Genomic DNA, 13,588 nt, shown 5'->3' on the forward strand with positions numbered 1-13,588 from the left:
CTTGCACTTTGTCTGTATTTGTCCTTGCAGCTGAGATGTGTCTCTTGAAGGTGGCATATGGTTGGGTTTTGTTTTTTTGATTCATTCTGCTACTCTGTGTCTTTTTATTAGTGAAATCAGTCTATTTACATTTAGAGTGATTATTGAAATATGAGGCTTTCCTATAGCCATTTTATCTTTTGTTTTCTGGTAGCTCAGTGTCTTCATTGTTTTTTTGTCCTTGTGCTTCTGTTACTTTAATTTGGTCATGTTTTATGGTTTCTTTTTCTCTGTTCCCTCTTGTTTTATGTATAGCCACTATAGCCAGTATAGGCAGTATAGCCAGCTTCTATCTGTTACTTTAATTTGGTCATGTTTTATGGTTTCTTTTTCTCTGTTCCCTCTTGTTTTATGACTTAGTTATGGATTTTTGGTGAGTGGTTACCATTAAGTTTATGTAATGGATAGTTATATATACATATACAATAGTCCAGAGGTTCTCACCTTTCTGGAGCCAGGGACCAGTGCTCCTGTGAGAATCTAAAGCCTGATGATCTGAGGCGGAACGGAGGCGGTGATGCTAGAGCTGGAGAGCCAGTGGCTGGCAAATACAGATGAAGTTTTACTAACTCTCCCACCGCTCACCTCTTGCTGTGCAGCCTGGTTCCTAACTGGCCAGTACCGGTCAGCGGCCAGGGAGGTTGGGGACCTCTACCTTAAAGTACATCTGTAGGTGTGAACTGCCCAACAACCTAGCATTTCAGATTGAATTCTTAAACCAACCACAACATGGCAAATTTCCACCTCTGTTCCAAAGAGCGAAGCTCACTGTCTATAATTTGAATAGGTGGAAAACTTATGGGATAGAGATGATATTAAGGTAAAGTGTTCTGGATAGTGAGAGGCCAAATGCCCCACTCCCATGAGAGGAAGAAGGAAAAATGAAGAGAGCACATGTCTCAATTCAACAGGTAACATGGAGTTGGGATCTCGGAAATGGTGGCAGCTCTCAAGGGTGATAGTCCCGGGGACAAACACAAAGGTTCTTTTCAGCATCATTCCTAGGGATCAGCACCTCCAGCCTCCAATGATCTCCTCCATTCTTAGAAAGACTAAAATTCGTGTCCTTTTTATTGTTTATTATGAGGATCCTTTTTCTTTTCTGTTCTGCCCAGTTTATATTCGGTTATTAAGTCTAATCAAGCAGAATTTGGTGGGGAGACAACTGTGTTTTAGAATGGCCTTCCAATGGCTCATTCCCTTCAGTGACAATGTACTGATTAGTCATTTAGCTCACTCATTCACTTTCCAAATCAAGATGTTTTTCATAGCACAGCGAATATAGTTAATAACAGTGGAATAACTATGTATGTGGTGCCAGGTGGGGACTGATCGGGAGGATTACTTTGTACATTACACAAATGTCTAACCACTGTTTTATACACTTAAAACTAATATAATACTGAATGACAACTCTAACTGAAAAATAAAAAGTCTATGTTTTTGTTTTTCTGTGCTGGGAAATATAAAATCAGGTAAACCAGTGCTCCCCAATTGAACTTTCTGGGATGATGGAAATGATGACAGATTTCTCTCAGTATATACTTTTTGCTCACTGTCTCTGCTGTCAGTTGAGGTAGCCACCAGCTTTATGTGGCTACTGAGGGCTTAAAATATGGTCTAGGGCAAAGAAGGAAATGAATTTAAATAGCAAAACAATTATCGAGGAACTTTTAATCTACTTGGGGAGATGAGACACGGGCGTTAAAAAAATAACTTACTTGTATTCTGAGATGCTTCCGTTCCCTTAAGAGGTGTCCATTCTGTCCCTCTAAACCACATACCCCTGGAACAACAAATTATCATAACTCCTTGAAACAATGATTCCATATCTGCCATGGAGTGAATTTCGTATCCCCCTAAATTCATATCTTGAAGCCTAACTCCAAACGTGATATTAAGAAGGGCATTTCAGAGATGATTCACTTGAGGGTGGAGCCCTGGTGAATAGGATTGGTGCCCTTATAATCCAAGAGGCCCCAGAGAGCTCCCTCATTCCTTCCCTTATGTCAGGACACAGTGAGGTGAACCAGGAAGTGGGCCCTCGGCAAAGAATCTACTGGTACCTTGATTTGGGGATTCACAGCTTCCAGAACTGAGAAAGAAATTTGTTTTTATAAGCCACCCAGGCTATGGTATTCTCTTAAAACAACGAGAATGACTACGACAATGACTATTTCACCTAGTTTAGATATTTACAGCCTCTCACCAGATCAGCTGGAGTATAGAGATACCACTTAAGAGATGATCCGAGTACCTCACTGTTCTCTCCGGGAGACCGGGGGCTTCTGTGTTGTCACCACCGTATCCTCAGCTCCTGGAACAGAACCAGGTACAAAGGAAGTATCTGACAAATACTCCGGTAAATGAGACAATCGATTCACTCGGAACTTGATTCATGAGTCCCTCTGCATGGTATAAACTTCTGAGAGTTTCTGGGAGACATCCCAGTTTTCAAATAACCCTTCATCTTGGCCTGGGGAAACTGATATATATTGCCCATAGCCCACCAATCCAGTATTAACCCTTTAGTGGTTTTTCCTTCTTAGCAACATTCCAGATACAAAGTGCATTAAAAATTCACTTTATTTCCTCCACTTAGCTTCTTTTGTTCCTTTGACACGACAGAGAACCTTAAGGATATTTGGATTAACATAAGATTACGCCTCTGCATCGATGCACATATTTAATAGCATCAAGATATCAGGCCTTCCCAGTCTCAGCATCTATACGATTTCTCAGTATTTACTTTAGAACAGCTCACTTTTCTCCTACTGGTTTCCTGGGACATAAAATAAGACATAATTGATCACTGAAGGCGTGACCACACTCACTGCATTCACGGGGTTTCTGTCCTGTGCAAATCCTCCCGAGGGCGCACATCTGGCCACAGGCTGGCCCACTATGACTACGTTCCTGTTATTTAGTGCTGTCTGAGGGACCACACAAGGTACCTGCACAGTCACCGTATTAACAAGGTTTTTCTCCTGCAGGACAACACTGGTTTGTGATGACTTGTAAGTCTCTGAGGGAGGATTGTCCACCTTGACCGAATCTCCACGTTTCTCTCTTGTGTGTATTCTCTTATGTTTCACAAGGCAAGACATGTAGGCGAAAGCTTTCCCACACTCACTGCAGGTATAGGGTCTCTCTCCTGTGTGAGTTCTTTGATGGACAATGAGCTTCTGCTTTGTAGTGAAGGCTTTCCCACAGTCGCTGCACTCAAAGGGCTTCTCTCCTGTGTGAATTCTTTGATGTTTAATGAGACCTGATTTCTGGGAACAGGATTTTCCACATTCGCTGCAGACGAAGGGGGTTTTTCCTGTGTGAAATCTCTGGTGTGCTATGAGACATGTCTTCTGGATGAAACCTTTCCCACATTCGGTGCAAATATAAGGTTTCTCACCTGTATGAATTCGCTGATGTACAATGAGATTGCCCTTCTGGATGAAGCCTTTCCCACAGTCACCACATATAAAGGGTTTCTCTCCTGTGTGTGTTTTCTGATGTATATTGAGCCGTGACTTCTTGAGAAAGGCTTTGCCACATTCAGAGCATTTGTAAGGTTTCTCTCCTGTGTGCGTTCTCTGGTGCTCAGTGAGCATAAACTTTCTAGAGAAGGCTTTGCCACAAACACTACACCGATGGGGTTTCTCTCCTGTATGAATGATCTGATGATCAGTGAGCCAAGATTTCTTCATGAAAGCTTTTCCACATTCACTGCACACATGCGGCTTCTCTATTTTCTGAGGTTTCTGATGCTTAATGAGTTGAGACTTAGTACGAATGAGTCTTCGTGTTTCAGAGAATTTCACTCCATTCTGAAACAGTTCACTGTTAGCACGGAGGAAGGATTTCCCATCTCCAGTAAGCTCAGCACAGTTCTCTGTTTCATACTTTCTTCTCTGGTTAAGTAAAGTTAATTCTGATTTCATACTTTCTCCATGTGAGCCAAATATATCATGATTTTGACGTAATAGAAAATGAGTTTTGCTCTGACGGACAGAATTGTCAAATGTGTTACGTTCGTGCCATTGTTCTAGGTTGTTCTCCATGCTTCCATCTTGGAAGTGCTCTAGCACATGATCATCAACTTTCCAGATTCCTGGGAAAGAAAAGAACAATCAAGTCACCCATCATCTTGATTTGGGAGAAAGGTAATTAAAAAAAAAAAAAAAAAACCTTGACATGAGGTGTCATTTTTAGTGATGACCCTATGATGTCAGTTTAAATAAAACTCCATGTTCAGTGTTCCTCATTCATTGGAAAAAACACATAGTGAAAACACACAACTTTGGCTACTTTCTGAGTATTGGCTTTGCCTAACGTGCAGAGACTGTAAAACATTAGTAATTTACTGTAGCAGCAGACCATGGGTGGGAGGCCACCTCATCCCAACTGGTGGGAAACGGTCGCTCTCTCCACGTTCCTAACCGATGGCTACTGTGGACGAGGCGTGGTGCTAGGATGCAGAGACAAAACATAGTCCTCACGTTCACGGAGCATGCGCCGCACTTCGGTAAAACCACTCAAAGGGCAAAGGCAGACATGAGGGAAACAGCGACATGTTGTGAAAGCTGGAGGGAAGACACACAGGAGATGGAGAGGGACAGAGGAAATCAGGCCGCATTTGGGAAGCCAGGACTCACTGGTGGATGCACTGTTGCGGGTGGCATGGCGGGAGTAAACAAAGCACACAGCATCAAGTTCTTCTAACGTACGACCTCCAAAACGGAAGTCCTGGTTTCCCAACGCAAGTCGCCTTCTCCACATGCCGCCTCCATCACCATCAGTGACAAGTCCACTCTTCTCTTTGACTGTGGCAAAGCTTCTGAGTGTCCCCCTTCATTTGATTCTCACTCTCACACACCGCCATCGACCTCTGGGATCGATCACGCCCGCTCTCCTTTATAAATACACTCAGAATTGGACCAACGCACAAACTCCCGCCCGGTCGAAGGCATCTCTCTCTCGTGGGACAGCAGGAGCCTCCTGCTAGGCCTGCCTGTTCCTCTCCCGCCAGCGACTGTCTATTTTCTATACAGTAGCCGGAGTGATCCTTTCAAGATAAATTATATTACATCAGTCCCCCCCCTCTCAAAACTCCTTAGTGGTTTCTCATCTCATGGGAATGAAATCGAGCACTTGGAACGTCCTTGAAAGGCCCTTACGTGACTTGCTACCCCAACTCCCAGCCACTACCCCGCTGACCTTGTCTCCAGTCTTGCCCACCATGCTCTATCCGATCAGGCTTCTTAAGGTGCTTCAGATACAAGCCTCTCACCTTTCCAGCTTTACTCTGGAACAGTCTTCACGCAAGGAGCCCACGCACATCCCTCATCTACCTGCTCAAAGATTTCTTATTCCTAAAATCAGCGCCAAGGCCAAGCTCAATAATCCTTTGTGCTGATGCCTTAATGTTCCTCACGGCAAGTTTCATCCCAAGGACCTTCCCGTCAGCCTTCATCTTTGTCCTCCTCTCACAGCCCATATTGAATTTAATGTCAAACCTCGTCTGCCTGCTATAGTAAGTGTTTCCAAATTTCGCTCAGAAAAATCTTAGTTTATGAGAATGAGGAAAACTTTGAAAACATAGAATATCAGAGGAGAAAATGAAAAAAGAACTTTTGTAGAACCTCAGAGTGGCCAAAAAGAAAAGCTAAAAAAAAAAAAGGAAAGCAGAAGATTGCAGAGATAAAGACCAGTTCACTCTGTGGGCACAGCATCCATGATGGGCGGATGGTCAGAAGGGAAGCCATTACTTGTGGGGCAGGATGGTGCAGTAGTCAGAGGACAGTGAGAACCTTGGGGTTTTGTCTTTGGAGGGTGGCCTTGGACAGTGGAATCTCAGAGCAAGTGAGATGGAAGTGTAAGACGAAGGATTTGTAAGGATTTGTAAGATTTGAGAATCCTAGAAAGGAGAAAACTATGCAAACCAAACAATCAAGATGTACGTAATACAAAGAATGAGCAGATCCCAGCAGAGATAAAGGGATATAGTTTTCTGTAAGCTCCTACAAAGAAAAAGGGGTGTCCCATCAGAAGAGACAAGCACGGTGGCACTGCTCACCTGTCCTCAAACCCCCTCACGTCTGTGACTCTTCTCTCAATGACTAGAATGGCATTTCCACGCATGCACCTTGCTGGTTCTCTCACTCACCTGAACGGGATCGAGAGTGGACTTCGTCTGCCATTGTCCATGGTGGTTCTCCCTGATCCAGCCTGGAGAGTCTGTCTGGTTTCCTGGCTTGACAACCTGTTCATAGAAAATGATAGAAGACTTAGATACACCGAATTGGGCTCGCAGGTCTGTGAAGTCTGCAGGATGTTACATCTGACAAACAATTCTCACACCTACAAAGTCAAGGCTCTTTTCTCAGGAGAAGGGAGAATACAGCCATTTCTCTGGAACCAGAGTGGGCACTGAGACGCGTCTACCACTTCAGGGCATCGCGGACCCTCCAGAGCTTTCAGGAGCTGAGGAAGGAAAGATCACTGACCAGGCACCCTCGGAGTGACACAGGGGAGCTGTCCTCACCCACTGACACCAGGTTGCTGTAGTTCTCTGACATCACGTCCCGGTACAGGTCCTTCTGAGCGGGGGCCAGGAGCTGCCACTCCTCCCAGGTGAAGTCCACGGCCACATCGTCAAATGTCAGGGACTCCTGTAAGAACACCGTGCAGTTTAATGGACTGATGTCCTTTTGAAGATATGAAAGAAATGTTAGTTTTTCTGTTCACTTCCACTTCATAGGATGAATCTATCTGTTTTTTTTTTTTTAATGCACCATGGAAAAAGCAAAAGTCTAATAAAATATTCTGTAATTGTATATTCAGTCACCTATCCACTCATTCAAGTAAAAGTTTCTATAATGTGTAGAAGTTAAATGTTCTTCCTAACCTAGAAATACCACATTCATTCATATATCTATATATATGACATATGCTAACGACAAGATGACTAGTCTTCACAGTCCCCCGTCCTCCTACTGCCCTAGGGTGCTCAGGTTTTATTGCTGGATAAATCTGGACCCCGCTTTTAAAAATTTATACTTTTCAGATTAATGAAGTGCTTTTTTTTTTATAGGCTTCTACAAATCTATTAGGAACAAAGAAAAAAATATAAAGAAACCAAAGTCACCTGAGGCTGCAGCATTTTCTTCTATTTTCTTCTGAAAACAGCTCACAAGGAGGAAGCTTCTGTCTTGGTGTCTTTTGGAACCACTCTAAATTTCTGTCTAGAAAGTCTTAAGTCAGGTGTGTCCCCGGAAATGCTGACACCCAAACTAACTTCTTCCTCTTTCAGCTGATTCTTTTGCTCCTGGGCATCGAGACCTGTGAGTTGTGGAGAAAATTCAGTTTGAATGGTACATTTCCACTGGGCCCAGATGCTAGAACATTCCTGAGCACTCGCCTTCACACAATCCCACGAGATCTGAGGAACGTGTCCCTCCTTACATGGGGTCTAGAAGAATTTACATGTCTAGTCACTAAAACCTTAGGGTCTAAATGTGTGTGGGGATGTCCCTTTCATTCCTGAAGTTTTAGTGGGGCGACTGTCAAAGGAGACCTGGGAAATGACATCCAGCCCCGCGCCATACCTCAGGAGCAGGTGACCCTCACGCAGGTCAATGACACAAACAGACCACATGGAAAGAGAGAGTCTGGGCACTGTGTCCACCCAGTGCCTGCACCCATTTCAGTTTGAAAACCAATGCGGTGGGCAAATCATCAGCACTGTTTTATCAGCGATAACGATAATATCTCAGGAGGTTTTAAACACATAAAAAACAAATAATGTTGCAAATAAATTGGAAAATGATAAATGAAATTGAAGTGCTCTAAGATTCCTGTATCATCAGAGAAGAATGTAAAAATGCTAATTAATATAAGAATCTGACAAAGGTTCCTTGCTGCATGTAATCTCCAGTATCAGCATGAAAACTAACGATCGTCTTAAAGTATATAATTTCTGTGCAAACAGAAGAGAGAAATGGAAGAAGAAATTCATCCAAAGCAGGAAAAAAAAAGAGAGAGAATAAACAACAGAGAACATTAGGGCAAATATAATGCACTTAAGTGACTGTTTTAAAACAAAGCATACTACGGAAGGGGGTAGGGGGTAGATGAGGGTAAAGGGGGTCAAATGTATGGTGACGGAAGGAAATTTAACTCTGGGTGGTGAACACACAATGCAGTATACATATGACATCCTATTGAATTGTACACTTGAAACCTATGTAATTTTATTAACCAATCTCACCCCGATAAATGTAATAAAAAGATAAAGCATACTAAACATTGTTAAGTATAAACAGAACAAGGAGTCCAGTTAATTATGTTAAATACAAACGTCTCAAAACTGTCACACTGGATTAAGATTTAGGCCTTTTGAGGTATGCTTCTCTTGCTCAGGCCCGCCTCCATGTCGGGAAGTGTACTCTCCCTTCTAATAAAGCTTTTCTTTTCTGCTGTAAGCAACAACAACAAAAAAACTAATACCATGCTATGATAGGTGGTATGACTGAAACATAATGATAAGGAAAACTCGAGAATAAAAGGTTAGAAAAAGATATACCATGAAAAAGAATAACCACGGATAATCTGGTATAACGACATTCTCACGTGTCGTTATAGGAGCTTGAACTTCAGCTCACAACATACACAAAATGAACCGGAAAGCCCAAAAATTATGACAGAAAGAGAGACAATGATCACTGGTAGAGGTTCAATTCACCGCATTATAAAAATTTGCAATTTTTATGCACCTAACAATATAGCCTTGAAATGTATACGGTAAAAATGGACCAAAAAACAAGAACAAAGATATCCAGACTAATCCAGATTTCAACACACCTCTCCCAGTAACTGACATAGAACAAACGTGCCTTCTACAACAACATTTATAAGCAATATCATTTTGAAGAGCATCAGAAATATTTGATAAGTGGGATGCAATCGTGAGAAATTTTAAGTCTTAAATAAATGGAAAGATGGACTGTGACGATGACTTAGAAAACCAAGCATTTTAAAGATGTATTGCCAAATAAGTAGAGCATGGGCTCACCTTCGTACCCTATTACCTAGCAATTGTATTCCCAGATGAAATTCTCTCCAATGAAATTCTTGTACTTTATATTGAGAGGCAACGTTACAGTGAAGGGTTAAAGAAGTACAAATTAGTAGCTGATAGATGGTCACAGGGATGGGAGCATGGCATAGGGAAGGCAGTCAGCAGTAAAGTAATGGCTAGATGGAGAGCCAGAGGGGTGAGAAAGTAATCAAGGAGATCGTTGCATAAACTATATAAACATCTAACCAATGAACTGTATATTTGAAACTAATAAAATAAAATGCTAAAAAGAAGTCGTATCTCCCAAATGCATACGTAGATCCAATGACATCCCAATCAAAATCATAAACTGATGCTATACGCACCTTCAAAAAAAAGTTGGAAGACTTGCTCTGTCAGTTTTGAGGGTTTAAATTTACTTTAATTATGATAGTGTGCTATTAGTACAATAATAGACAAATAGGCCAGAGGAACAGAATGAAATGCTTATGAACAGACTCATGCGTATATAGAGACTTGAAGACACGGGTAGCAATGCAGGGAAGAGGGCAAGAATGTCTTTTTTTTTTTTTTTATGATGCTGACACAATCAGATATCCACGCTGGGGCATGGAGGAATGGGGAGAAGGAGCTTGAACTCCAGCTCACAACGTACACAAAAATCAGTTGGGGGCTAACGCTCAATCTCGACGAGAGAGGCAAATCAATAAAACTTTAAGATGATAACACAAAAGAACCTCGTAATGTTATGAGGGCATGGAAAGATATTTTAAACAGACCACATAATGCATCCTATATAGCAAATTACATTATGCTATATACGTAAAGGGTACAACCACCTGGGGAAACATTTTGACATCATCTATTTAAACTGAAGTTACACACTCCCTAAGACACGGCAATTTCGCTCTGGGGTATACATCTAAGCTAAATATCCCCTTGCTAATAAGGGCGCCTTTGAACCTGAAGACATGTACAGGATTTTCATAGTGGCAGTATTCCTAACAATCCAAACTGCAAACAGTACAAGTTTATTTAATAGTAGGAAAAACTTCCATACACTCAAACTGTGGAATGCTACAGGGAAAATACAACCTTGGCCTAGCTTGCAAGCTAAGAATGGTTTTAACGCCTTTAAAGGATGTTAAAACAGAAACGTGTTTGTGAAGCATATGTGAGAGAGAGACCCTCTGTGGCCTGCAGCTCCTAAAATATTTACCATGTGAACTTTATAGAATAGCCTTGTCTGTTACAGAGTAAAAACAAAACAAAACAAAATGAACAAAAAACACCCATGTGCAAAAAAAATCGTACAAGCATTGAGCAAAAAAAAGCTTGACATAAAAAAAATGGGTTGTATAATTACATTGATAGACAATTGAAAATAGGCACAACTAAATAAAGGCTAGGCATGAGTAATTATATGATAAAACTATAAAGAAAAGCCTTAAAGTGTTTGGTATTGAGAGCAAAGAATGATAATTACCTTTAGGTGGGAGGACGTAATGTAATTGAGAGGGAGCTCACACAACACCGCTGGGTGCCGGCAGAGTGCCTTCTTGACCTGGGCAGTGGCTGTTTATATACAAAAATAGTACAAAACTTTATATACAGCACATATATTTAAAAAACATGTTCAGATTCTAAATATTTTACATATAAAGTATATGTAAATACCACATATATACATATATGTAGATACTTTTATAGTGATTAACCTGCAGAACTTTTAAGTTAACAAATAAATGGAAGAGCTCAACAATACCAAACGCTTGTTCTTTAAAAAGACCGGTAAGATATATGCATTTGTAGTGAGACAGATCGAAAGAAAACTCGTGCAAATAAAGTAGACAAAAAGTAACGGGAGACATAAATCACATTAAAGACTTTTTTTTTTTTTTAATTTAAAGTATACTATGAACATTTTTATGTCATTAAATTTGAAATCCTGGTTGAATTTGTCATTTTATGTTCCTGCCCTCCTAGATAGTGTTAATTCCAGAAAACCCAGCAGGTGAATTTTCTGGGACACAGCTGTCCACTACCACCCCAACTTTCCTACTTTGTATTGCAGATTTGAGCCAAAGAATTGAGATAAGAATAAATTATAAACATTAGAAAGTAGAAGAGAAAATTAAGGTTATATTCAGACAATATCATCATTGACATGGAAAAGGAGATTCAGGGAATTTTCAAGAGAAAATGCCCCCCCACAGAAACCACTAACGGATTTTCACATATCTACCTGGACCTAAGTTCATTTCACAGAAACTCAATAACTAGCAATAGGAACTGGAAACCACCACGACTGGCTACGATCGACCAGGACTTAGTAATAAACTAGGGTATCAGTCGCCTCGCCAGAGGGGTGAGTACTAAATAACACGTAGTTTGTTAGCAAAGAAGAAGGTGTGACTGTATGTCAGGCAAATAAGCAAGTGTCCGCTGCTATACATTGAGGTGAGCGCAGGCGTTGGCAAGCGTTTTCTGCAAAGGGTTACGGAGTATGTATTTTCGACTTTGAGGGCGGTAAAGTCACTGGGAGTCAGTTCTGCCTTTGCGGCCACAGGTGGGGAGCGAGCGACAGGCGTGTCTGAATGAGTCGCTCCTGCAGTTAGTCAATCTAGGGATTAAAAAAAGGCTTAAAAAAAGAAAAAGAAAAAAGAAAAAAAGGTTTCTGACCATCAGCCCGCCTCCTCTAAGTTAGACGTCCAAGTTAGACACATAAGATCCCGCGCGGGCTCTGAAATGAGGTTACGTCTGAAGCAGGAAACGTACAAGAATTTTCACAGCATCGCGGTTCGTAACAACCCAAACTGCAATCACGAGTTCAATGAACAGTGGGCGAAACCGCCGTACACTCAAACTACGGGATGCTACGGGTTCCGTTCCCTTATCGGCTGCGGAGGGTGGAACTCGGGGTCCTGGCGTCCAAAGCTGGCCCGCAGACGCTGGTCACACACACCCCCGGTTATCCCAAACCTGGCCCCGGCATCCCATATGATGACCTCCTCGCCGACCCCGGCGTCACTGAGCCACAGAAGAAATCCCGAAGCGGAACCTGACACCGCGATCATCCTGCCACCTGCATCCGTTGCAGAGGGACCTGCAAAGACCCTGACAGTTGGGACAGGGTCGGTGACCTCCACAGACCCTTAATCGTCTAATGAGCCCCAAGATACAATAACCACAGACAGGTGCGTGACAGGCTCCCACCTGGCTTCTCCCACGCGGTCCGCCGATAATCCCGCAGGTCTAACGACACCACTTCCTACCCTGTGACGTCACGTACCCTGTGAGAGACAACGCCCCCGAGGCAAAAAATTTTCGAATAAACGTCAAAGGCCAAAAGCACACACAGACCTGATATTCTCCTGCCTACCATGAGGGTCTAAACGTAACGCTTCCGTGAAATGCTTCCGCTTCTGGAAACGTCGCCCAGATATTTCGGCTGCCTACGGCGGCCTACGAGGAGCCCACGCGTTTGCAGAAACGCGGACAACTGGATTTCCGGTAGGTCTCCGGAAGCAATATGTCCGCGCCCAGTTCGCGGTGGAGCTATGGGGGCGGCCATGTTGAGAGACCAGACTTGACGTACGGAAGGCAAAGGGGCGTGTTTGGGATGGTGGGAAGGTGAGAAGCCACTGAAATTGGCTCGTTTCCTGCTCCGACTCTTGTGGAAAATCAGTAGATTTATAGAGACTCGAACTTCGCCAGGTAAATATGGAGCGAGCAAAATCGCATTCGGCGTGCTGGGCAGAGAAGTCATATGGCTGCGACCTTTATTTCGCTTTATATAAAAAAAATTTTTTTTTTTTTTTTAAGATTTCGAAAGGGACAGAAGTTCGGGTGTCACTATAGCAGCAGAGAACGAACGTCTGGAAAGAGAAATGTCATTCATCTGGTAAAGGGACACCCACGGGAAGCTTCTAACGGGAAATTGCTTGCAGGAAGTGGTTTTTAAGAACACGAAAAGATTTTCAGAAACTGGTACTTTGTGAGACTGGCCATCACCAACTAGGGGAAACGAGCAGCTAGGAGGAGCCTAAGTTGTCATTGTGGGATGGAGGTCTCGGGGAAAGGCTTTTAAAAGTGAGGCCAGTAAATGTCTAGAGCCAATGAGAAAGGAACAACCAAAATTGAGAATCTAAAAATATTAAGGTCGATATTTTTGACCAAGGAGCCAAGATAATCCATTGTTAGCCTTTTCGACAAAAGATGCTGGGATAATTGCATATCTATTTGAGGAAAAATAAATTAAGACTCCAACCATAAACAAAAAGTAACTCAAAGTAATCACAAACTTAAATATAAGAGTTAAAAGTATAAAACTTAGGGAAGCAAACAGGAGATAGTTTTTCTGAACCTGAGTTAACCAAAGCGTTTTGAGAAAAGATGGTAAAGAGAAGACATAAAATAAAAAATAATAAACTGAACTTAATTAAAATTGTACTTCTAAACACAACATTTAAGAAA

General features: G+C 42.1%; 1 protein-coding gene across 1 annotated transcript in view; it reads right to left on the reverse strand.

Annotated features, from left to right (window-relative positions):
* The window catches only part of LOC102892969 (zinc finger protein 350), a 19,513-nt gene extending 6,951 nt beyond the window's left edge, over positions 1–12,562 (reverse strand). Inside the window, exons 1-7 of the mRNA XM_025048950.1 lie at positions 12,329–12,562; positions 11,795–12,218; positions 10,599–10,687; positions 7,181–7,374; positions 6,578–6,704; positions 6,200–6,295; positions 2,814–4,144 (exon numbers count right to left, since the gene is read on the reverse strand). Coding sequence (XP_024904718.1) covers positions 2,814–4,144; positions 6,200–6,295; positions 6,578–6,704; positions 7,181–7,195 — 1,569 coding nt within the window. The 5' untranslated portion in view covers positions 7,196–7,374; positions 10,599–10,687; positions 11,795–12,218; positions 12,329–12,562. The remainder of the gene's footprint in view (positions 1–2,813; positions 4,145–6,199; positions 6,296–6,577; positions 6,705–7,180; positions 7,375–10,598; positions 10,688–11,794; positions 12,219–12,328) is intronic.
* Positions 12,563–13,588: the final 1,026 nt, after the last annotated feature.

This window comes from Pteropus alecto, unplaced genomic scaffold, assembly GCF_000325575.1.
Source record: "Pteropus alecto unplaced genomic scaffold, ASM32557v1 scaffold41, whole genome shotgun sequence".
NCBI classification, from domain to species: domain Eukaryota; kingdom Metazoa; phylum Chordata; class Mammalia; order Chiroptera; family Pteropodidae; genus Pteropus; species Pteropus alecto.